This window comes from Lycorma delicatula, chromosome 2 (assembly GCF_047948215.1).
Source record: "Lycorma delicatula isolate Av1 chromosome 2, ASM4794821v1, whole genome shotgun sequence".
In the NCBI taxonomy this organism is placed as follows: Eukaryota; Metazoa; Arthropoda; class Insecta; order Hemiptera; family Fulgoridae; genus Lycorma; species Lycorma delicatula.
Genome location: NC_134456.1, coordinates 195,408,984 through 195,432,520, shown reverse-complemented (window position 1 = coordinate 195,432,520; position 23,537 = coordinate 195,408,984). Strand labels below are relative to the sequence as shown.

Sequence of the window (23,537 nt, the reverse complement as noted above, 5' to 3'; positions counted from 1 at the left end):
AATATCAGTTTGAGTGTAACTTATGAATTTTGTAATTCAGAACTTGGAAAAAAATGCAATTGCAAACCCTAATTTTTAATGTAACTCTTTTGTTCTAAATTAAACACACCAGAATATGTTAGGTTTCATTTTCTTGGTTGCAGTTTTCTTAATTTTGAGGTATTTAAAATAAATTAATATCTATTGTAGAAGTTGTTAAACAAAGTGGAATGCTTGTAACAACAATTTTTATTGGCCAGGCCTAGGGTTTTAATCATCATTTTTTCTAGCCTATTATATTAATTTTTTGAAAAAAAAATATATATAAGAATATAAGTGATAAGAATGATCATTTTAAAATAACATTGAATTAATTTTTTCCAGATGAGCAGCTCTGATAGAGCTTTGTTAAATGCATTTAAAGAAATTAGCAGTATGGCTGATCGTATAAATTTGCCAAGGACTATTATGGATCGGGCAAATAATCTGTTTAAGCAAGTACATGATGGCAAGAACCTAAAAGGTAGAGCAAACGATGCAATTGCTTCAGCATGTCTGTATATTGCTTGTCGTCAGGAAGGTGTGCCTCGTACTTTTAAGGTATTTAAAGCATCAGCAGCTATTCTAAGTTTTATTTTCAAAGGTTTGCATGTAAAGAATGAAAAAAAAAATGTTATATATATGTATTATATATATAAATAACATTTTTTTTTTATAATGTTATTTATTACAAGCTGCTGTTTTATTAACTTTTTAGTATTTATTTCAATTAATTAACTAAGGTTGTTATTGAGAGCTGCAAAAGGGATTATTTTGACTCATATACTGAACTGCGTTGTGATTTCCTAATATTAAATCAATAAATGAAATATATTTGATAATTTTTTCCTCACAAGTGCTTTCATTGCATGTACTACTTAATTAGATTAATATACATAGCAGTAATAAAAATTTACTTTAGATTGTAATAAAATAATGTCGTTATTTTTGACTTGATTAAAACTAAGTATGATTCATCAAAATCACTGTTATTAATTCAATCTCTGTTGAAATTGAGAAGTAATAAATTTTTTTTATTAATTTCAATTTGTTTTTTAACCAGCCATAATTATCGTATTGATAAAAACTTGTATATATTACTTATTATAGATAAAAACTTATATATATTTCTTATTTTATGTAATCTTTCAACAGTTTGAATTCCGAATTTGCTAATGGTTTCCAGTATTGATGTTTTACATATTTGGAAATGTGAAGCAAGGCTTTCCTTACTAATGCCCATTGACTCATATCTTGTGGATATCTTTTTAAAAAAAAAAATATGCAGAATTGGTTGCTGAAAGTTTCCACGCAGGCTTTCAAATTAAATGTATATTTTCAGAAACATAACATTTGCAATGCTTCTGGCTTAAACTTTGAAATGATTAAATGTGTATCTGTAGAGGGGAGGGAACTTTGGCACATGCAAGTGTTTACCACACAATGAGTGGGTTAAATGGAGTTTGAAGAAATGTGCACGCAGTCAATGTGTTACATAACAAGAGAGTAAAAAAAAAATTATTACCTGAATGTTGTAAATGTGTTCTTCAGGTATTTTTGTCAAGTTTATGGGAACCGCTCACTAAATTTAAGCAAAAAGTAATTTATTATAAAAATAGGAGACGTGCATAATATGCAACAGGTTGTACATGGTATGAAAGAAATTGAACTGAAATTAAAGTGGTTTTAGAGCAATCAACATCATTAAAACCAAATTGCCTGTCGTTAGGTTTTATTTATATGTTTTGGCAAAGAAATATATTCACTTTAAATTTTATAGTGTTTGTAATTGACAAGGCAGATTTGATAATAAAACAAAAAGAATTTTGTCATTAGTGTTATGAGATCTCAAGAAGCAATACATTTACCCCTTATACAGCTGCCAACAAAATGGGTCCAGGATTGCAGCCGAAAATAACTAATTTTATTTTCAAATGTGAAAAACAGCTGATTTCTCAGGAACATGTTGTTTCATTATATCAACTTGAAGGAGAGCAATTTGGTTATGACAGTCATGTGATTAATTTCCATTAGGGCATTGTCAACTTTGCTCAATCTCTTCTACATTCATTTTAATACATTTTGGACAATGAGGGTGAAGGTTATAGTGAATTTATCAATCATGAAATTGTTAGATGGCATTAGAAAAAAATATTCCTGGGTTTGCAAATATTGAGATGAGATGAGATGCATGAAAACAATTTACAATCATTTTTCAGCAAATTCTTTTTAACCAAGAACAGATTACTAACGATAATAATATTACAGAGGTTGATAATGGAGATTATTGGTAAAGATCATATATATAATGGAAAATTGTTAATACAGTTAAACCTGTCTAAAACAGACCCCCTCTGTAAAACTGAAAACTATTGAAACGGAATTTTTTTTCTGGTCTGGTACAACTTCGTACTTTATTGTATACAAAATGACCTGTGTAAGACGGAACCTCTCCAATGCAGAAACAGACAACATGAAAAGACTGTTTGTCCATGATATATTACTGATTACTCACAGCCGATATCAAAGTCTACATTGTATGCTAACAGCAGATTAGAATATAGAGTTCTTTTCGTTAATCACAACATCCTTTATGTTTTCATGAAAACTACCCATGCTCAGTTGTTTATATGTCAGTATGATTCTGCAGTGTGCATGTAAGACAGAGTATAACTATCCAGTAGGCCCTGCAATAGTTGAAATTTATTATTTTGTTCTACCACTCGTAAACAATTTCGGTTCTTTCTTTTAAAAAATACTGTTTCGAGTTTCGTGTCTCCTTATGTTAGTTTTGTATCTAGCATCTTTATTTATATATTTATTCATTTATCTTAATTACTTTATTTCAATGTATCTTAAACCAAAATTGTATCTTTAAGTGAAAAAGTTAAAGTTCCTAAAGCTCACGAAAAAGAAACATTATCAGTGAAACAACTGAAAATCCAGGATGACTAGCGCTGTAATGGAGGAATGGTTGCATGAATTCAATCTGAAAATGAAAAATCAAAATAGAAATGTGCTCCTTTTTTTTATAATGCAACTTGCCAACCACATGTAAGTCTTTCTAATGTAAATCTAGTTTGGCTTCCAACAAACACTATCATCAGTCACACAGCCAATGATCAGGGCAACATATACACTTTTAAATGTTTGACAGTATTTCAAACATTTCTGAACTGATGAAGAAAATTAACATTTTAGATGAGTTTACTGGATATCTAGTGTGTGTAAAAGTATTGGACGTTAGACTGTATTGAAGTGCTTTGTAAAAGCAGGTTTTCCAGCAACTGCAAATTTTGAAGTAACAACTGAAGAAATCACACAGTGCTTTGTAGACAAGGACAAGTTAATGTTGAAACTAAAACTATAATAACATTTGACAATGAACTTTCAATGTAAGAAGGAAATCAGGAAAGCAACAACAGACTTAATTCACGATATAGATGATGATAATGACGATGATGAAAACAAAGAAGAGGATGCATCGGCTGAACACATAAAAGAAGGGTGTAGTATGTCTAGTGGGGACATAAGAGAGATAAGGATTAAAACATTTTCTGAGAATCGACTGAGGATAATCTTCAAGAATTTGTGGCAATTAAGAACTGTCCAAAACTTAAAGAAGTGATCCAAGACCTTAAAGATGTACTCCAAAAGCAATTTTTTTTGCAATTTTTTAAAACTGCATACACCAGTGAAATGAAATAATCTACACTAGATGTGTGGATTTCAAAAAAAATAATTAAACATTCTTTTTTGTCATTTTTTTCATTGATTGTAAGTCGTGTTGTACATTTTTGTGTAGGTATTTTTTATTTGTATAGGTATTTTAGGTAGTTTTTGTGTTATGGGTTTAGGTCTACTATATATATTTTTTTTATTAACTGACAGTAATCAACAGTATTTATAAGCTTATAAAATACTGTATTGAACTTTTATAATAAGACTATTTATTAATTAATTTTACTATAATACCAAGAAAATAATTGAATAAATTACAGATTGTTAGACATTCACTAAATTTCTAAACGTGTGTACAGAATCTTCATTCATAAAACATTGCAAGATGAAGAAGAGGGTGGCTGAGCACATATTAGAAGTAGCATGAAGTAAATTTAGTGCATGCTGTTATTCACGTGTTTTTTCAAACCTGTCTAAAACAGAAACTTGCCAAAACGGAAAGAATTTCATAGTCTGATAGTATTCCCTTTTAGACAGTTTTTACTGTATTACAATGAAAATACTTCCATGACACAGAAAACTATTATTGCAATTTATTTCTCCTTTTAATATATTTTTCAAAATGTTAGTTACATAGCAGTAGGACATTACTCCACAGAAAAAGGAAATAAATAAATAGGCAATAGAAAAGTTAAGGGACATGACAACTGGGCAAGTCCTGGATTTTAACTGGTTATATATTATTTTTAATATAATCTACATAGTTTGATTTTAGTTTAATATGTTTTTATGCAGCTTGTAAATGTTATTTATGCATAAATTGATGATAATCATTTTTATCATATTTTGTTTTGAACTCGCCTATTTTTATTATAAACATTTTAAAGCAAATTTCTTCTATATTTTGAATCCAATTTTATTTAGTATGTGTTTAATGGGTATTAAATAGACATAATTTTTTATTTCTTTTAATGTTGTTTGGTGTTTATATATATTACATGTTTATCTTAAAATTTTATTTTGGTAGTTATAAATAATTTATTATTTATTAATTTTTATGTTATATCCCATTAATAATGGAATAATATTTTATCAAGTTCTTCATTTCTAGTTTATTGTTACCATATTCATCTGTATAATTTCTTTTGATCATACTGCAGTAGGCAGTAGGTTACAGATTTTTCTTATCGTGAATACATAAAAAGTGATTAATAGTGTGCATGAGATGGAGTTAGTCTTGAAGTTTATGTGAAATGTTACATGTAGATTGTACTTCATAGTTAATGTGAAAAATTGACATTAAGAAAAAGAGGAGAAGAAAGGCTGGACACATTTGAAATGTGATAGTGGAAAAGAAGATTAAATGGACAAACTGAATGAATGAGAATAGAAATTAAATCAGAAAAATTCTGAATTAGAACTATTTTAACTAGGTGGGACTTATCAGAAGAGAATGATTGACTAAACAATACTAGAAGGATTAGTAAAAGGTTCAAAAAAGAGAGGCCAGAAAATAATAAAAGATGATATAGATAATCTAACATGAAATAGAAGCTATCAGAAACTTAGAAGTTTAGTTGGGAGCAGAAAAGAACAGACAACCACATCGCAAGAGTCTATTCTCAGGGCATATAAAACCATACAATGATAGTATGCTAAAATGTTTGAGTATTAAGAAACAATGAACCACAAAACAGAAAGTGCAAGTGGTCTATTTGAAAACTATTTATATATATTTTTTACATGTTTTATTATCAGAGAGATTAGTAATTGATTATAACAATTAAAAGATTAAGAACCTTGCATCACATTTTTCATTAATAAAATATATTCTGATAGGAGAACAGTGAGAAACGTAAATAATACTATTAATTACTTTAAACCAACTTAAGCAACCCCCACTCTAATAATAATTTGATTGTTTATAAACTTATATTTGTAATTTCTTCAGATTTTATAATTCATAGTTGTAAAATTAATAGCTATAAAAATGTTAAATGATTTTCTGTATGATGGAGGAGGTATGTTTGTAATTTAGATGTTTTGCTATATTTGAGGTCACTTTCATTTACAGTTTTTAAATTCTATTTTATTTTTCCAACATAAATGTGGTTACATATTTTTCCATTATAAATGTGGTTACATGAATGTAGATGATTTTATAGACACACACCATATTTAGTTGTAATTATTTATAGAGGTAATTCGGAAAGTAACTTCCAATTTGTTATTAAAAAACACAAATTGGTAAAAAATGTAATTTATTATATACATCTTATAGCTAGATCTTTTAGCTTCTTTTCTATAATTGCTGTCCAAATTAAGGCACTTGTCACATCTGTAAACAAGGTTTTGAATATCCTCGTCATAAAACTCTACCACCTCTGAATTAAGCCAAGTAGTAACAGTTTTTCAACTCATCATTCTCAAAACACTGCGTCGCTAACAATTTCTTCATTTTCAGGAAAAGGTGATAATCATTGGGAGCCAAATCAGGGTTGTATAGAGATTGTTAAACAACTCCTATTTGAAACTGTTGATTTGACATTGAGTTGTTACTGCAGTATGCGAACAAGTATTGTCATAAAGAAAATTTATGCCTAAACTCAACATGATGCATCGTTTGTTTTGCATGGCCCTTCTCAATTTCTTCAACATCTCACAGTAAGTTTGAATTGTGATGCCTCTTGCCATAAAATCAACCAAGATCACACCTTTACGGTTTCAAAAAACCAATCCATTAGCTTATTTGAAGAAAGTGTTTGACGAGTCTTTGCAGGTTTTCAACAAGAACTGATGTGCCCCCACTGCATTGATTGAGTTTTTATTTCCACATTAACAAATTTACCCATGTCTCATCACCTTTTACGATGTGATCAAGAAATTCCTCCTTCTTGTTATGGTAATGACGAAGAAAGGTTAGTGGTGACCCCCATCCTTTTTTTTTGTTTTAAGAAAGAAGCTTAGGTGCCCATTGAACACAAAGGAAGCTTGCTATATGAAAACACTGTTTGGTATATGTGAGGATGAAATTTGGTTAATTTTGTTATCGTGAATTGACGATTTTCTCAAATTTTCACATCAACTCTTGCAACAAGTTCATTCATGACAAATGAGGATCGATCACTTCTTTCTCTGTTGTGAATATTTGTTCGACCTTCTGAAACATAGATCATTGTCTTACTACACTGTTACTCAGATATTCCCTCCATATGTTCAAAGTTCACAATGAATTTCAGCAGGCGACAGGTTTTTTGCATGAAGGAAACTGATGATGGCACCCACTTCACAGTCTGGGATTTTTTATGATAGCACCTATTTTGAACAAGAATTTTACAGGAACAAATAAGTGAGCATATTTCCTATAACACTACTAGAACCACACTGAACTGGACTATTCAAATGTGCAAAGGTAGAATTGCTATCCCCACTTCTTCATGCAATACAAAGATCGGAAGTTAATTTACGAATAGCCCCTAGGCTTCATTTTATGTTTCTACCCTTACCTATATGCATGTATATGTTATGTTATTAAAAGGCTGAAGATGCATTAATTTTAATTAAAGATTTTTTTTATTACTTTTCCGTTTGTAACATAGGTACCTATTTAAAAAGTGCATTATAGTGAGTGTTGAAGATAAATTATTGTTTTTTTATGAAAAGTTATAAATTAGCTATTATATTATCATGGCTTTTTATGTATTTTTTTTTATATCTCTTCCTGATTAATCACTGTCTATTTTTCTTGTGAAATTTCTTTGTTTAATTTTTATTTCCATGTTTGTGTATGACAGCTCTGTAATGTATTACATATGACCATGAAATACTTAATTACTCCAAAACTTATAATAATTCTTTCATAAAAGTCTTATGATAACGCATAAGGATTAATTTTGTATGTTAGTAGATGATAATTATGTATTGTAATCTTAAGTGGCAAAGGATTAGCAATAAATATCATCTTCACTTTTATTATTCATACTTACATTAATATTAGAATAAATTTAGGTCTAGTTTTACTTATTTCAACAGTAAAACATAAATTGATACTGTAAGAATGTAATTTACTTAGGTTCATAATGTATTTGGATTATAAATAACAAGAATATAAGCTGGATTTTAATAAGAATATATTCTGTTGTGGGTATTTACAATCTCATGAATTAATATGAATTTAAAATTCTGAATGTAGATTTCTGACATAGCTGGCATAGGATGCCATCATGTTTTAAGTTTATATTACTGCTAAAGAAACTTAAATTAGTAAATTTTATATGTTAGTATTCTATGAATAGAACAAATTTTATGCTTGACAATGTATTATATGACAAGATATTATACATTTTTGCCAATTTTTTAATAACTATATTGTAATTGCATAGTACACAGAAGAACATAATAGAAACAAGTCAGTGTACAGGTATTCACACATGCACATGTACACACATATTTCAACCACTCTAGGAGTGGCTAAAATTTAATGCACAGCAGCTCGTAATTTGCAAATGAAAATAGGAGTTAGATAAAACAGATGTGACAAGGTATATTTTAATCTCTAGAAAAACTTAATTTATTTTTCCATTTAGTCACCATTAACAGTGAACCAGTTTTCTCATTCTGTCTATGAAGAATCTTGGCTCTATCCTTGATCCACAACCTTACTATTCCAATGTTTTCTTCAGTGTGATTCTTTCAGTTCATCATCTGTGGTGAAATGAATACCCTATAAAATACTTTAATTGTGGAAAGAAGTTAAAATTGCAGGGCACAAAATCTGGTAAGTATGGAGGGTGTAGAATAGGTTTAGATTTCAATTTCACAGGAGCTTTGGGAGTTACACGCAGTTGTGCGAGCAAACATTATCATGTTGTGCAGAATTATTGATTCAATGAATTGTAGAACATAACAGACACACATATGTTTTGTACAATATTTTAACTTATATATATCACTCAGAATTAAAGTAGATCCAGCTTTGCAGTCGTCAGTCATGTACACATGTTTGGAAATCCCACAACACTGTCAATGAGAATTGTTTTGCTGAGTGTTGCATTTTGAATTTTTTTACTGTAGCGAACCATATTGCCAGTATTTTTTACTCTGCTATTTTTGCTTTCTTGTATGAAGCAAAGGAAGTATTGTGATTGTGAAAAATTTTGGTTTCCAGATTTTAAAAATAATCTTTTTGACCATCCCTGAATCTATTTTGACTAGTTTCGGAGTGACATCTGTATGTACGTATACATGTATCTTGCATAACTTGAAAACAATTAGGCATAGGATATTGAAATTTTGGATTTATAACTATTATAACATCTACTTTACAATCGACTGAACCAAAAGTGTCTAAAAAAGTCCAAAATCCATAAACATTTAGATTTTTTACTTTCTCTTAACTGTAGTAATAAGCCGTCATTGAGAGCTTTTCAACGGTTTATCATAAATGGTACTTATTTTTGTTAATTTGGATCTTACGGGAAGGCACATTGGTTTGAATCAGAATTCATCTCCCTTTCTTTTTTTTTTTTAACTAAAATATATTGATTTCTTAATAATTATTAACCTCTCATTGTAAAAAAAAATTTACAATGAATAATATTTCAATAACAAAAAAAAATATGAAAAAATATCAGAAGTTTTTATTGAAATAAAATTTTACATGCTTTTCATTTTAAAAAAATATGTAAATGAAATTTAATAGGCATATAAGAAGTCATCTGTTGTCCACGTCAGATTTTTCTTCTGAGTTTTAATGATGCACCCAAATTCATCTCCCATCATAATATTAAAAAGAAAGTCATCTTCATCACTATAATATTTTAGAATGTTTGTTCTTGTCTGTGAGTTTGCATAGGCGCTCACCGTGATCAGATTTTACAGTAGCTTAGTAATGATAATATGTCTTACTATGACTTCCTTCGATATGTCTATCTGGGTGGCAGTGTATTGTTGTGTGATGCAGCATCATTTTGGATTAACTCTTCCAGCTCTCTTGTGTTCATTAGTCAGAGAAACTGGTTGACCACTGCAAGGTTCATCCTCATCAATTGTGTTACAGCTTCTATAATCAAAATTTTATTGCCCACCTACTCTCACAATACTTCAGTCAAAAGTTTCATCACTATAAACAGCGTTTATAGGTGTCTATGAATGTCACTAGCATTTGTTTTTTCTGCTGCTAAAATTTCAGTCAATGGATATTGGTTTAGATGTGTTGACATGCAAGCATACTTGACTCCCATAACAATGATGACTGAAAAAAATGAGTTGGCATGGTCAGTGAATTTTGAAATGTTAGTTGTAGGGGAATAAAACTTCAAAATGGCAGCATTTGTCTGTCACTTTGCGCAACATTTTGTTTTCCCATTATATTCCACTTTGTATTACATTTCAGCCACCCCATAGGGAGGGGGTGTAGTTTTATTGTCAGACTTATAGCCAGATAAGTTGTAAAGCGAACATGTAACAAATAATTAAATTTATTTTTTTTTTTTTAAGTAGAAGTGCATTCTTTTTTGCATTTTTCACTGTATGGTAATTCAGATATTAAAAAAGATCATTTATATAGTAAAAAAGGGTACATTTTGTGATATATGTTGTTAAAATTTATTGTTTTCACATTATTACTTTTTTCCGTTAACTCTTTTCTTATCAGAATTGATTTTTATTAAAAAATTAAAAAGTACAGAGATAAGTTCTAGTAGTAATAGGCCTGAATAAATCTTCCATTACAAAAAGGATTTCACCGATTGCAGGGATTGATGTACAGGATATTTAAAAAAAATATATGTATCATCATTACTTCATATGTAATAATTTTTTTTAATTAGATAGTGTAATAAATACATAAAATTTAGTACTGCCTTTATCAATGTTAAAAAACTAACATCTATTTCAGTATGTAATGTAAATAAATTTAACAATTTTATATCACAAAAAACCCTAAATCTTAAATATTGCATTAAGAACATTTATAATATATTTGCAACTAAAGTTAAATGTTGTAAAAATATTTTTAATAACTATTAATGTTGGTGTAAGTCTCTAGTATTTAAAATGTTCTTACCTAGTAAAATTTTTAATTGCTTATAGTTGTTTTTTTAACATGATTCACTTTTTATTCTTTGACTTTAAATTTTCAGCTAGTATCTTGGTGTTACAAGTGTTCTGATACAAGAAAATTGCTATAAATGTGGGTCACACCAGTATACAATTTGTTTTCATATTGTTTGCTCTATTGTAATTTAACTATTTTGTTCCTCAGCATTATACTCGCTTTATTTTTGTTTTCATGTGTTTGATCATTCGTCATTAATACAGGTGTTCATCTTAAGAGGCCCCCATCACTTGGTAGTTTATGCTAAATGCATACTTTTGTTAAAATGCTTATATTGGTGTGAGATGGATAAAAAAATGTGGAAGATGTTGGTATGACTAAAGTGGGGAAGACTGTTTATTGCTAGTAGATTTGAGTATTGCCAGTCTGTGTCAAGCATTGGCTTCTGAACAAGGTTGCATAATCATGTGTTGTTATTTGTTAAATATGGTTAATTGTTGAAGAACATTTATTCATGATTGAAACTTATTTAGAGAAGAAATCTCTTGTGTGTAGAGAAATTTGAAAAGGAAGCACCAGTGAAAAGTGTTCAGAAGTACAAACATAAGTAGCTGTTACAAGATCTCAAAACTCTTTGCAGAGACTAAGCCAGGAAAAGAACATTTCTTAGGTTCAACCCACACTACGGTTAGGAGAATGCTGAAATGTTATCCATATCGAATGCAGGTTTTCAATGAGATCACTATTGCTGATTATGCTAAAAGGGTTGCTGCTGTCAATTGTTCAGAAACTTCAGTAGAGGCAACATTAACATTTCGGATCAAGTGTTTTTCACAGACTAAATGTGATTTCACCTTGGTGGGTATGTTAATAATCAGAACTGTTAGGCCTGGTGTATTAAAAGCCTGCTCATTTTCTTTGTTTCTTCCATACATCCACAAAAGATACATGTATGGTGTGCAGTTTCAAGATTACAAATAATAGGGCTCTTGATTTTTTTTTAAAACTGAATGCTGCCATCTACCAAGAAATTGTCCAAAGCCTTACTGCAAGTGGATGAGCGAGACTACTGTTTGCAACAGGATAGATACTTGCTGTACAGTTTGCTCTACTATGGAAATCTTACCGGATTTTTTTGGTTGAAGAATCATTTTTAAAAGATTGTGGTCATAATCATCAATATCCACTAATTCTTTGGGGTAACTTAAAATAAATTGTTTATAGGAGCAATCCACACATGCTGCAGTAATTGAAGGCAAACATTACCAGTGCCATCCAGGAAATGGACGAGGTACACCTAACATGTAGCCAGGAACATCGTCAAACATCGTGACAAGTACATAGAAGTGGATGGACATAATTTTCAACACCTGTAAATTATTTTGTGTTTGCTATTAAACTATTGGCACTAAATGATAGGGCATGTTTTAAGTTTATATAGTAAATTAATTATCTAGAAAAAAATGATTGATGTACTTGTTGGTGAGTGTTGTTTATACTAATTGTTAAATATTTCCAGGAAATTTGTGCTGTGAGTAAAATAAGTAAAAAGGAGATTGGACGTTGCTTTAAATTAATATTGAAAGCACTGGAAACAAGTGTTGAACTTATAACAACTGGGGATTTTATGTCACGTTTCTGCTCAAATTTAGGTAAGAAATGGATTTGTTTGTCTTGGTTTTCTTTTTTTTAAATTTATTCTTCTATTATTACTGTTAAAATTTTATTTAAATTTGATTATGCCTTCAAAAATATTGTTTTAATTTTCATTTGGAGAAAATTATTCTTTTTCAGATGTAATTGCATTATTAGTATTACACAGTGATTTTTCCCAGTACAGTTTGTTTCAACCTATTTTGCTTTCTGTTACAGTTTTGTTTGTAATATTTTTGTTGCATTTGCCATAAACAGTGATTCTAATTCCAGTTTATTGACTAATATATGTCTAATATTAAACAATGTCTTTTTTAATATATAATCAGGGAGTAAAGAAACAACTACCAGAAACATCCTAAAACTGTTTATTACATGACTTCATGATTAGTTGAATTGATCTTGATTAGTTGCCCTGTGGTCACACAGAAACAAGGAGTTGTTTTCAAATTGGTTTTCATATTTAGAGATTTCTTATTATGCCAATTTATTTTTATTAAACCTTAATGAAGATTGATAATAATTTTTTGTAATTAAAACTAAATTGGTGCAAAGTGACTGGACTAGTACAGTAGATAATAAACCTCTGATACATCAAGCATACTGTATTGCCAAAGAGCTCTTTAATCCTGAATAACTGAAGTGAGGGAGGAAGTTATTATTTTGCCATTTACTAATAGGGTATAATAATCTTATTCATGGACACATTATGAATCTGACTGATGCACCTGTTTGTGTTTGCTGCAACTGCCAGCTAACAAATACTTCACATCGTTGTGGACTATGTGTATTATGTGGCATTGTGTCATAAGTTCAAATTAGGAATTAACATCAAAGATATTCTAGAAAATAATATGTTGATGCTATCAAATATCTTGTTTCTCAAGGTCGTGCATCTGTATTAGACTGTTTAATAATTATTGAAATGTGTTCTTTTGTAATAGTGTATATTATGTTTGTTCCAGATGATAACACAAAAATATTTTTCGCCTTCCCAACAAAACAAAAAATTTTTTTTTTTTTTACTTTATAATTTGTGTATTACTAATTTTATTTTGAATTTTTTGTAAAGGATTACCAAACATGGTACAAAAAGCAGCCACTCACATTGCAAGAAAAGCAGTGGATCTGGATATTGTTCCTGGAAGATCGCCTATTTCTGTAGCTGCAGCTGCTATTTATATGGCATCTCAGGTATTACATTTTTGAAAATCTATATATCGTCTTGGTGCATTTCTTGGCTTATACATTATCCAGGTGCTTTCACTTGTTTTCAGAAACCTTTTTGAAAGAAATATTTTACTCTTAAAAATTATTATAAATTTAAAGTGTATAAAAGAAGGGTTTTGTTTTGTTTGCAGCTAGCTCATTTTAATATTTAGCTATAAGGAATGTTAGGACATAAAACAGAAAAGTAATGAGACCTAGAAAGTTTTTAAATGTTTGTAGGAATTGATCATCTGAATTTTTACATTGATATACAATTTAAATGTATTTATATTCTAAGTGGTCTTAAAACATGTAGAATGGTATAGCTTGTCGCCTCAGCTACTTTGATTTAACAAGTAGGATTTCATCAACGTTGCAGCTTCTGGTTTTGGCAATTATAAGATTTTTTTAGATTTTGTTCTTTATTGCAAAGTTCAAAAATATTGTACTGTCTAATATAATATTGAATAAAAGTTAAATTTAACTTAAGGAACAGCTAAAATGTTAAATATTTTCAGTATACTGCAACTATTTGTCTGTAGAGATAACTGTCCAGTATTCCCCAAGCATCTCTAGTGTCATGCTAGTGCATCTCTAGCAAATTATAATCTAATCTCTTCTCACTCTTAAACAAATGTAATGTCATAAAATTTGTGAAAAGATTAAACTATGTAATACTGGACTTACACAATGCTTAGGTTAAAAAAAAATTAAGTTTAAAAATTTCACACTTAAAGTGATTACACACATATATTAAAAGTTTGTAACATTACATTTTTTTTGTAAATAGTAGATTATAAAATAAATCATAGGAAAATATTATATAGTGAAAATGTGGTCTAAATGCTTTCATTGTGGATAACATTTTCACTATTCAGTATAAAATGCATATTATTTAAGTATTCATTAAGTTACCTTAAAAATGCAGACATTATCTTAAATGCGCACCTTAAATATGTATGTATAAATCTTACATTCATGATAAAATTAACTTTAACTATAACCAATACCCAGTCCAGAGTGAAATTCAGAGGTGAACTCTCTCAACCCTTCTACATAAAAACTGGATTGAGGCAAGGAGACGGCCTCTCACCACTCCTTTTTAACTGCGCCCTTGAATTTGTCATGAGAAAATGGTATGAAATAAATCCCAAAAATATAAAAATGGGTACTAAGAAAAACTCCATCACACTAAATTGCCTAGGATTTGCAGATGTCCTCGCTCTTTTAGCTAATAATATTCAAGAAGCCAAAACACAAATCATGAGCCTTCAAAACCTAGCACAAAAGATAGGGCTTCATATCTCTTTCGAAAAAACTGAACTAATGGCCATAGATCCTCTGGTAATAGAGCACATTACGGTAAACAATCAGAAAATTAAAATAGTAAAACAATTTAAATATCTAGGGGAAATAATAACTTATAATTTAAATGAAAAAGTGACATGGCAAAACAGGACAAATAAAATGATTAAATCCCAAAAATTAACTTGGTCAACATATAACAAAAAATGCCTTTCTGCTAAAACAAAACTTAAACATTATAAAACTGTAGTACAGCCAGAAGTCACCTACGGAAGCGAGACTCTTTTCAAAATCACTCAGAAAAACCGAATTGAAAAAATTCTGAAAATAGAGAGGAGAATTGTCAGAACGTGTATCAATAAAAAACACCAAAAAGAAGGCCAATGGTGGATTGTGCCAAATGAGGTGGTGTATCGAGAAATAGAGCCTGTTACTGATACTATGCGGAAAAAAAGAATCTCTTTCTTCGGTCATCTCATAAGGACACCGCAAACAAGACTGTCAAGAAATATCATTGAAAAGCTCTGGTTCCAAAAGCTAGAAGTAGGATGGATCAAAGAAATTAGAGAAGATATGAAAGAATTGGGAATTTCCCTGACTGACCTACAGAATAAAACTGGAAAAATTACAAAGCTAAAAGATAAAAGCATTAGATTTAAACAAAAGACAGACAAACGACAAAATACAACGAAGAGGGTGTTTACGGATGAAGAAAAGAAAGCAAGATCTGAACGGATGAAGAAATACTGGGCAGCTCGAAAGAGTAAAATAACACGCTTTTCACAGAAAAGATCCAACTAAAATTGACTTAAGTGGTCCCATGTTGGCCGTAAAAGCATAATAATAATAATAAATCTTACATTTTTACATATTAAATGTGTGTGTGTCACAGGCACGTACATGTGCATGCATGCACCCACACAAACATTTTATAAAAAAGATTATTTTTATAATTTACTGCTGTTAATATATTGTCTTAAGTATTTCCAAAGAGAAGTGCGTTCTGTAAAAAAAAAACTTTTGCTTCATCAGAACAGTTTTTTTTAAAAATGTTATTTAAAGAATACTAAGAGGAATGACAGCCTACCTGTACATATAGAGAAATGATTATTATCAGTTATTGAAATAAAATAAACTATTCCGCTGTTTATTACCATCCACTGATAGGTAATGAAACTTGCTTTGATACCCTATTTTAATTTTTAAATAGAAGTTAAATTTTTTTTAATAATTTAAATGTATTATACTAGGTGTTTATTATGTTATAATTGGAGTTTTTATTTTGCATATTTTTCACGCATAAGGGATTACAATTTTTTATTGTTTTATTTGATACTTGAAAGTATGCATTAATTTTTCTTAATATGATGAGCATTATTAGATTTGTGTTGTATGTGTATATATATATATATATGTTCTTGAAAATGTTTTTTAATATTGAATTTTTTCTCCATACCCTGTTTTAGAAATAATAGAATTTGATTTGTTGTTGGATAAAAAGTATTATTATTATGACTTAGTAAATTTTTTACTTTCAATTTTTGAAAGATTGAGGGGTTATGGATTTAGATATTTTGATGGTTGTCCTGAAGGCTAAAAAAAAATGTATACTTGTAAAATTTTGCCATTAAAATTGTGAATAATTTTAAAAGGGTTTATTGTTTCTTAAGAGCGATTTATGCATTCCTAAGGACTGTATATATTAAGTGATTATTAGGTTTTAACATTTTTTTTCTGCTTTATTGAGAGACCTTTTCAGAAAGGGTTTTCTGTACGTTACAAGCTGGAAGTATTTGGTCATACAGCTAGCTAATAATGATAATAATACAGTATATTAAAAATTATAAATATTATTTTTGCATGGGTTAATGTTAGTAATTAAGGTATTGCGATTTTATAGTGTTATCATAATTAAATGAGAAGTAGCTAATTCAACTAAATAGTGGAAGAAGTTTGTTTATGCATTGTTCACAATTCCACAATACATTAAACTAATAAAATCAAATTAAGCTATGTTAACATCTTAACTTAATCTTCACTGTTTAACTCATACCATTAGACTGCTGATGAGTTTATTGTAAACTTCTATTGCACCACTACTGATTCTGATGATGTTGGTCTTCTACCAATCACATAAATTGAATCAGTTGATCAGAATATGTTTTTGTTTATGGTATTGTATCTCAATGCAATTTTTGACTCTATAAAAAAAATTGCTCTCATTTTCTCAAAAAAAGCTCATTGGTATCTACAATTGTTTGTTAACTGGTATAAAAATGGGGAAAATTGGAATTTATTTTTGCAGCTTCTGGAAATTTGTAATTTAGGCTACCAAACAAAAACACAGAGATAAAAATGGTTTTATTCTGTATAATTGTTTATCCAAGTAAGTAGTACCTTTCTGGTGAATTTTTGACTCCGTAGGATAATTTTTAAATCATCCATCATTTTGTGTGTTTTGTTTTAGAATACTTAATAAAGAGTGGTGTCATTTGAATCCTCAGCATAGTACAATTATTATATTTGAAAAATAGTATTATATTTTTAAAAATTTTACAAGATTATATTTAAAAAATTTTAATTGGTGTATCACCAAAGTATAGTCTCTACTAGAATGTAATAGTTCAGCTAATACTATATAATCTGTTCTCAAAGTATATCCATGTATTTAAACATAAACATATTCCATGTATTAAAAGCATATTTATAATTCATTAAATACTTTATTCATTAATAATATTTTAATGCATTAAAATAACTAATAATAACTTTTATAATGCATTTTATTTTATTCTGGTTATCCTAAAATATTTTTAAAAACATTTAACCTACACAACACATTTCTAGTCATTTTGTAACTATTTATAATAGCTAATGCAAATATATATTTTATTAATTTTTTTCCATAGTTGTTGACTTCAACCAATTTTTCATATCAATTCATTAGCTTCTTTTTATTCTCTCAAAAAAAATTTCCACCAGAGATTTCAACAGTCTTTTTTAATGTTAGATTTCATAGTTTACTTACCTCTAATGTAAACTATTATTTAAAAATATAGAATAAGCAACGATTAATTTGTGTATACCCTATTAAACAACATCTGTGTAGGGAAGGTGATTAAACATTTCTTAACAAAATCGCTGCAACTGTCGAACTGTTTAATTTTGCTGTGTAAACTTGAGAAATATTTATAAAAATACAATCCTATTACATAACATTCTTTATCTTGATTTGTATAGCTTAAGTTTTTAAAGCTTCATCGTATTGTTTACATTGATGGTGATTCCATGTTTACAAATGTAACAAAAAGATTTTTGCTGTGCCCAAAAAATGTGTAAAACCTTCAATGTTAGAGGAAGGCATGAGGTTTACACTTCTACGAATAAGTTAATTTGATAGTTGAGGATTGTAAGTTATGGTAGGTGGTCATGGTTGGAAGATGTCATACAAAGCGATAAGAGGTTATGTAAATACACTAATGGAAATGTCTGCTGTAGCATTTGCATCGGTGGCATCCTGACAGAGGTCAAACTGATGACTGTGTGTTGCGTTATCAAATTTAGAGGTTCAGTCAGAGATAACAGCTCTGATATAACATAACATAACTTGATATCCAGCTCTCATTACCAGTAATAGTATAGCATAACATTTCATCTTCTTTATTTTAGTAAAAATATTATTGAACTGAAATGTAAAATATTTCCACTTGTACTTGCTATTCTCTGTTAGTCAGTTCTTCACAAAAAATATTAATTATTGTTCATAAAACATACATAAATTCTGAAAATAATCCCAAAACCATTAATTAATGGTTTACTCAAATTCTTTTTTTCATATTTCTTTCAAAAAATCTCTCAGCACATGGGTTTACCCATCATATCTTTTGATTATTATTTGTTCAATCCAAGCAAAATCATTATAAATAAAACAAAACAATCTTCGTGACCCTCAAATCTCACAAAATTCCGTATGTATTTGCTAATAAAATTTGAATTGCAGCTTAAACTCCTCAGATTATCATGATTATTTATTTTATCTTTTAGTATTATTTAGTCACAATAATAGAGTGCACTATAATACCTAGCAGCCGACATTGATCAAATATTCTATGTATTCATTATAATTCTGAGAATTGTAGTTTTTAAGTTAAATTTTTGATTTCTTTTTTTTTTAATAATAAAAATATAATTCTTCTTATATATAAATGATATATACACATTGTGTGTATATCATGTATTTATATACATGGTATTTATTAATAGTTATACAAAAAAGTAGCCTTTAGTAATTTTTAATAATGAAAAAAGTAAATAACTTCAAGAAATGTTTGATAGAACACTGAATACAGTATGTCTTAGTTTCATTTACAAATGTCCAATACGGCTGGCTATCTTATCTTTTGTAACATGGCAGATGGTCCATTTGTAATGTTTCCTTCCAAATCATATGACCAAAGCATATCTTGATCTATGGTGGCATCAGTTTGTGTTATCTGGTGCCGCAGCTCATTGACATTTCCTGGAAGTGGAGGAACACTTGTCTTTAACGTAACCCCATTCAGAGAAGTCCATTAGAGTTAAATCAGGATAACATGGTGGCCAGGAAATTGTTCAACCACATCCAATCCAAGTCAGCACTTTGCTATTGAGATACATGACAACTGCACAATGATAATGTGGCGAGTGTCATCTTTCCAGAAAACTAATTCTGTGTGCATATTATTTTGTAATTTTAGTATTAGATAATGTCCAGGTATGAAATATACCAATCACAGTTTTCTCGGCTAAAAAGAAAAGGCTGTAAATTTTTTGACGCCTTACAGCACAAAAAACATTTACCTTAGGTGAGCCCTGTACATGTTTGATTGTGTAACATGGATTCCACTCACCCCCATATCCGAACTTTGTCCACTGGACAACCTTCCATGTCACTGGTATGGAAGGTTGTTTTGTCACGGAACACAGTTTTATTAAGATAATTATCTTCAGTCTCAATTCTGTTCAACTTGTTTACACAAGACTGTACATTTTTCTTTATCACTTTTACTCAAAGCTATGTATGTGTGTGTGTGTGTGTGTGTGTGTGTGTGTATATATATACACATATATAAGTTCTATTAAATAAGTCACCTAGTACATGGAATATTGAGATAAGACATATCTTACCTTAATCTTAATATTCTGCCCTAGGTGGTTTATTTAATATAATTTAATAGTTTAGTGGTGGATTTATATGAATCTTAAAAAAAATTAATTTTGGTAAAATAATTATATTTGTATATATGTAAATTTAAAAGTTTCAGTTATTAATTTCCTGTTAATATTTTATACTATCATTTAATATTTGATATGCCTCATTAAAACATTACTTGTATAAAACTGATGTTTTTTATTTTTTTGTCTTAAATAAGGCTTCAGAAGATAAACGCAGTCAGAAAGAAATTGGAGATATTGCTGGTGTTGCTGATGTTACTATTCGTCAATCATATAAACTAATGTATCCACATGCAGCTAAATTATTCCCTGAAGACTTTAAGTTTGCTACTCCTATTGAGCAGTTACCACAAATGTAAAGTCATGTTTATAATTATATAAAATATAGTGTATCACAAGGCCTAAATCTAATATTGTTGTGGTATGTTATAACAAACAATGAAGATATTATGAATTTGTTCTTTTTTTTGTAGAAATATACATTTTTATTGCTTGTTAATATGTTTGCCATCAAATTGTGTGAACAAAGTGTTCAGTGGAAACTGTAGTGTTTAATTGATACACTATCTTTTTATAAATATGACTATAAAACAAGCACTATTCTATGTTTTAAAACTTAAACATATGGGAGATTACAATGTCTTATTTGTTATATGATTTATAATATTAGAAGTACAGTTACTAAGTCTATATATATATGTGTGTGTGTGTGTGTGTGTGTGTGTGTGTATTGTTTTGTTTATTATATTATTACTTCGTTAATGTAATAGAATACTTTATTCTATTCTTCTACTGACCTCCATGATAGAATGTTGCATTTTTTTAATATAGAAAGTTGTGGTTTAAATCAAAGTCAGGCTTGATATTTTTATTGTGTTATGTATTCCTAACCATAATTTTGCATGTCAAATTGGTAATTTGTATTTAATATATATGTTGAGATATATGATGCGGTAAGAGATAATGATTACACAGATACATGATAAATACACAAGAAAATCCATAACCACAACTAGGCAACACTACCACCAACTATTTCCAGAAATTTAGATTGACTATATTGATTTTATTCCTGAACAGCTGGCTTATTAAATATTTCTTATGTTTCAAATTAAGAAATTTGGCAGTAACATGTTCAAATATCTCTTCTCTTTAATTTTGCTTTGAAGTATTAATTTTTTGATAATTAAAAACTTTTTTTATATCTTTTTAATATCAGTTTCTCTTTTTTTTTTTGCTTGTAATTCACAATCCAAGTAGAAAAAAAACCATTATAAATGCATTTATTAAAATATTAATTGTGATGTTTGACTATGGTGAATGTAAAGAAATTAAAGTTCTAGGACAGTAGTAGATTTGTATTTTATTTTATAAATTTATTTATTAAAATGCCTTTCATGTTGTATGTATATAATCTGGATTTTAATGTTTGTATTGTGGTATATAAATTTCTTTAAGATCTTAAGTATTCTAGATTGATTGTAACAATAATAATGGTATAGATTTTAGTGTCATTGGTTGTAGTATATCAAGTAGAATACTTCTGGAAAGGTTAAGTCTTAATACTTATTCTTAGTTTTAAAGGAGATTAGATAAGAAGGATTTTTAAACTAATTTTGAAATCAAGTTTGTTTTTATTATTTTGTTACTAAGTATGTTGTTCCATCATTACAAAATATTGATGTTTAATGAACTGGTTCTGTAATTTTTTTAATTTTTATTATCTGTCTAGGGTTAATTCATTTTTTTACTCATTACATTTCCTCTAATCTTTGTCAACTTCATTTGTCATGTTCATGGAACTTTAATAGAGCAAGTAATTTCATTTTACAACTTTGAATTTCTTGGATAATTATAAGCAGTTGGGCATCAATTGGCATCTTGTTCACTGTTTTAATAGTATTTTGTAAATTTTAGTATTAAAATCAATCACTAGAAAGCTCAGTATTTGCTTGAAGCAGTCTGCAATTCCCTAGAACCATGTATAAGTTGTAATGTATTATTAACCATGAAGTGTGGCATTATGAGACACCAATATCTTATATTAAACTGAGAATGGGGTGAAAATGAAGCTGATATGAGTAATAAGTTTAGGTAAAAATCTAAAATAGGTTCAGGAAAATTGTTTTATGGCTCAGTTCTTAGTTTAGGCATAAAAATATGTAATTTGTCTAAAAAATAGAGTAGAAATTTTATTTTGCACTTAAGTGTGAGGTACTGTGTTGAGATGAAGATTAGAGGGCTATTATCTCTAATAGTAAAATTAAAAAAAAAAAAAAAACAGTCAAAACCAGCCAGCATTCTGTTTATAGTTTTATTAAAATTACCAGTGCTGAAAGTGTTAAGAGAAGGACACATTGCCTGTGATAATTTGTTTTTTAAGTAGTAGTGTACACTTTCATCTTTTGCATACAATTTTTAAGTATTTAAACTAATCTAACAAATTACAGGTTGGGTTATCATATACATGTGTGTGTATATATATATATATATATTTATTTTTTTTCAAATCAGTCATTAATGTGTATGATAAAAATCTAAAGGAAATGATTATTTGTAAAACTTAATTATAAAATTTATATTTGTCTAGGAGTTGACAGAAGCACATTCTAAAACAAAAAAACTTCTTGTTACACTGGTTTAGTGAAAAAATTGATTTTTATATTAATGTATGTATGTATGGTAGAATATTAGTTGTCTAAATAACTTAGGCCTTAAAGATAAGGTTTAGTTTTTAGTTAGCATTTCTTTAACCATTGTTATAAAATGTGTTTTGTATATATTGAATAGTTTTTATATATGCTGTAATATAACAGTTTTGTAGTAATTTTTTTTACTCTATTTTTAAAGCATTGTTTAAGTGTTTGTTTTCATGTTCAAATGTTCATTTTGAAGAAAAAATGATTTATATGTTCATTCAATTGGATTAATTGTATATATATGATTTAAATATTATATTATTACATAATTCATTCAACTGGATTAATTATATATATATATATATATATATATATATATATATATATATATATATATATATATATATATGATTTAAATATTATATTATTACAAAATTATTATGTGTGAAACTATCTTTTTGAGTAGATTGAATAATCAGATTACAACAGACACAATAAAGTTTTCCAATTTATTGATTTTAATTTTTTTCTATTTATTCATATATACCTTCATAATGAATGGCAGTTTCCAGCCTGTAAATAGGTCTGCTCAAGAAAATCTCTCCCTCTCTTCTGTCCTACCACTATCATCTTCCACCTCTTTTCTGAATGCTTTCTTCCAATCTCTTTAGTTGTTTGTCTATTCCTCACTCTCCCCAGTGATACACTTTACCCAAATTATGCATTCTTCCTTTTCTCATTGTCATGACATCTATACCATG

At 28.6% G+C, this 23,537-nt stretch overlaps 1 protein-coding gene across 1 annotated transcript in view; it reads left to right on the top strand.

The window, feature by feature from the left end:
• TfIIB (transcription factor IIB) overlaps positions 1 to 22,418 on the top strand; it is a 42,357-nt gene extending 19,939 nt beyond the window's left edge. The window contains exons 4-7 of the mRNA XM_075356942.1: positions 364 to 579; positions 12,276 to 12,408; positions 13,482 to 13,603; positions 20,335 to 22,418. Coding sequence (XP_075213057.1) covers positions 364 to 579; positions 12,276 to 12,408; positions 13,482 to 13,603; positions 20,335 to 20,496 — 633 coding nt within the window. The 3' untranslated portion in view covers positions 20,497 to 22,418. The remainder of the gene's footprint in view (positions 1 to 363; positions 580 to 12,275; positions 12,409 to 13,481; positions 13,604 to 20,334) is intronic.
• The last annotated feature ends 1,119 nt before the right edge of the window (positions 22,419 to 23,537 follow it).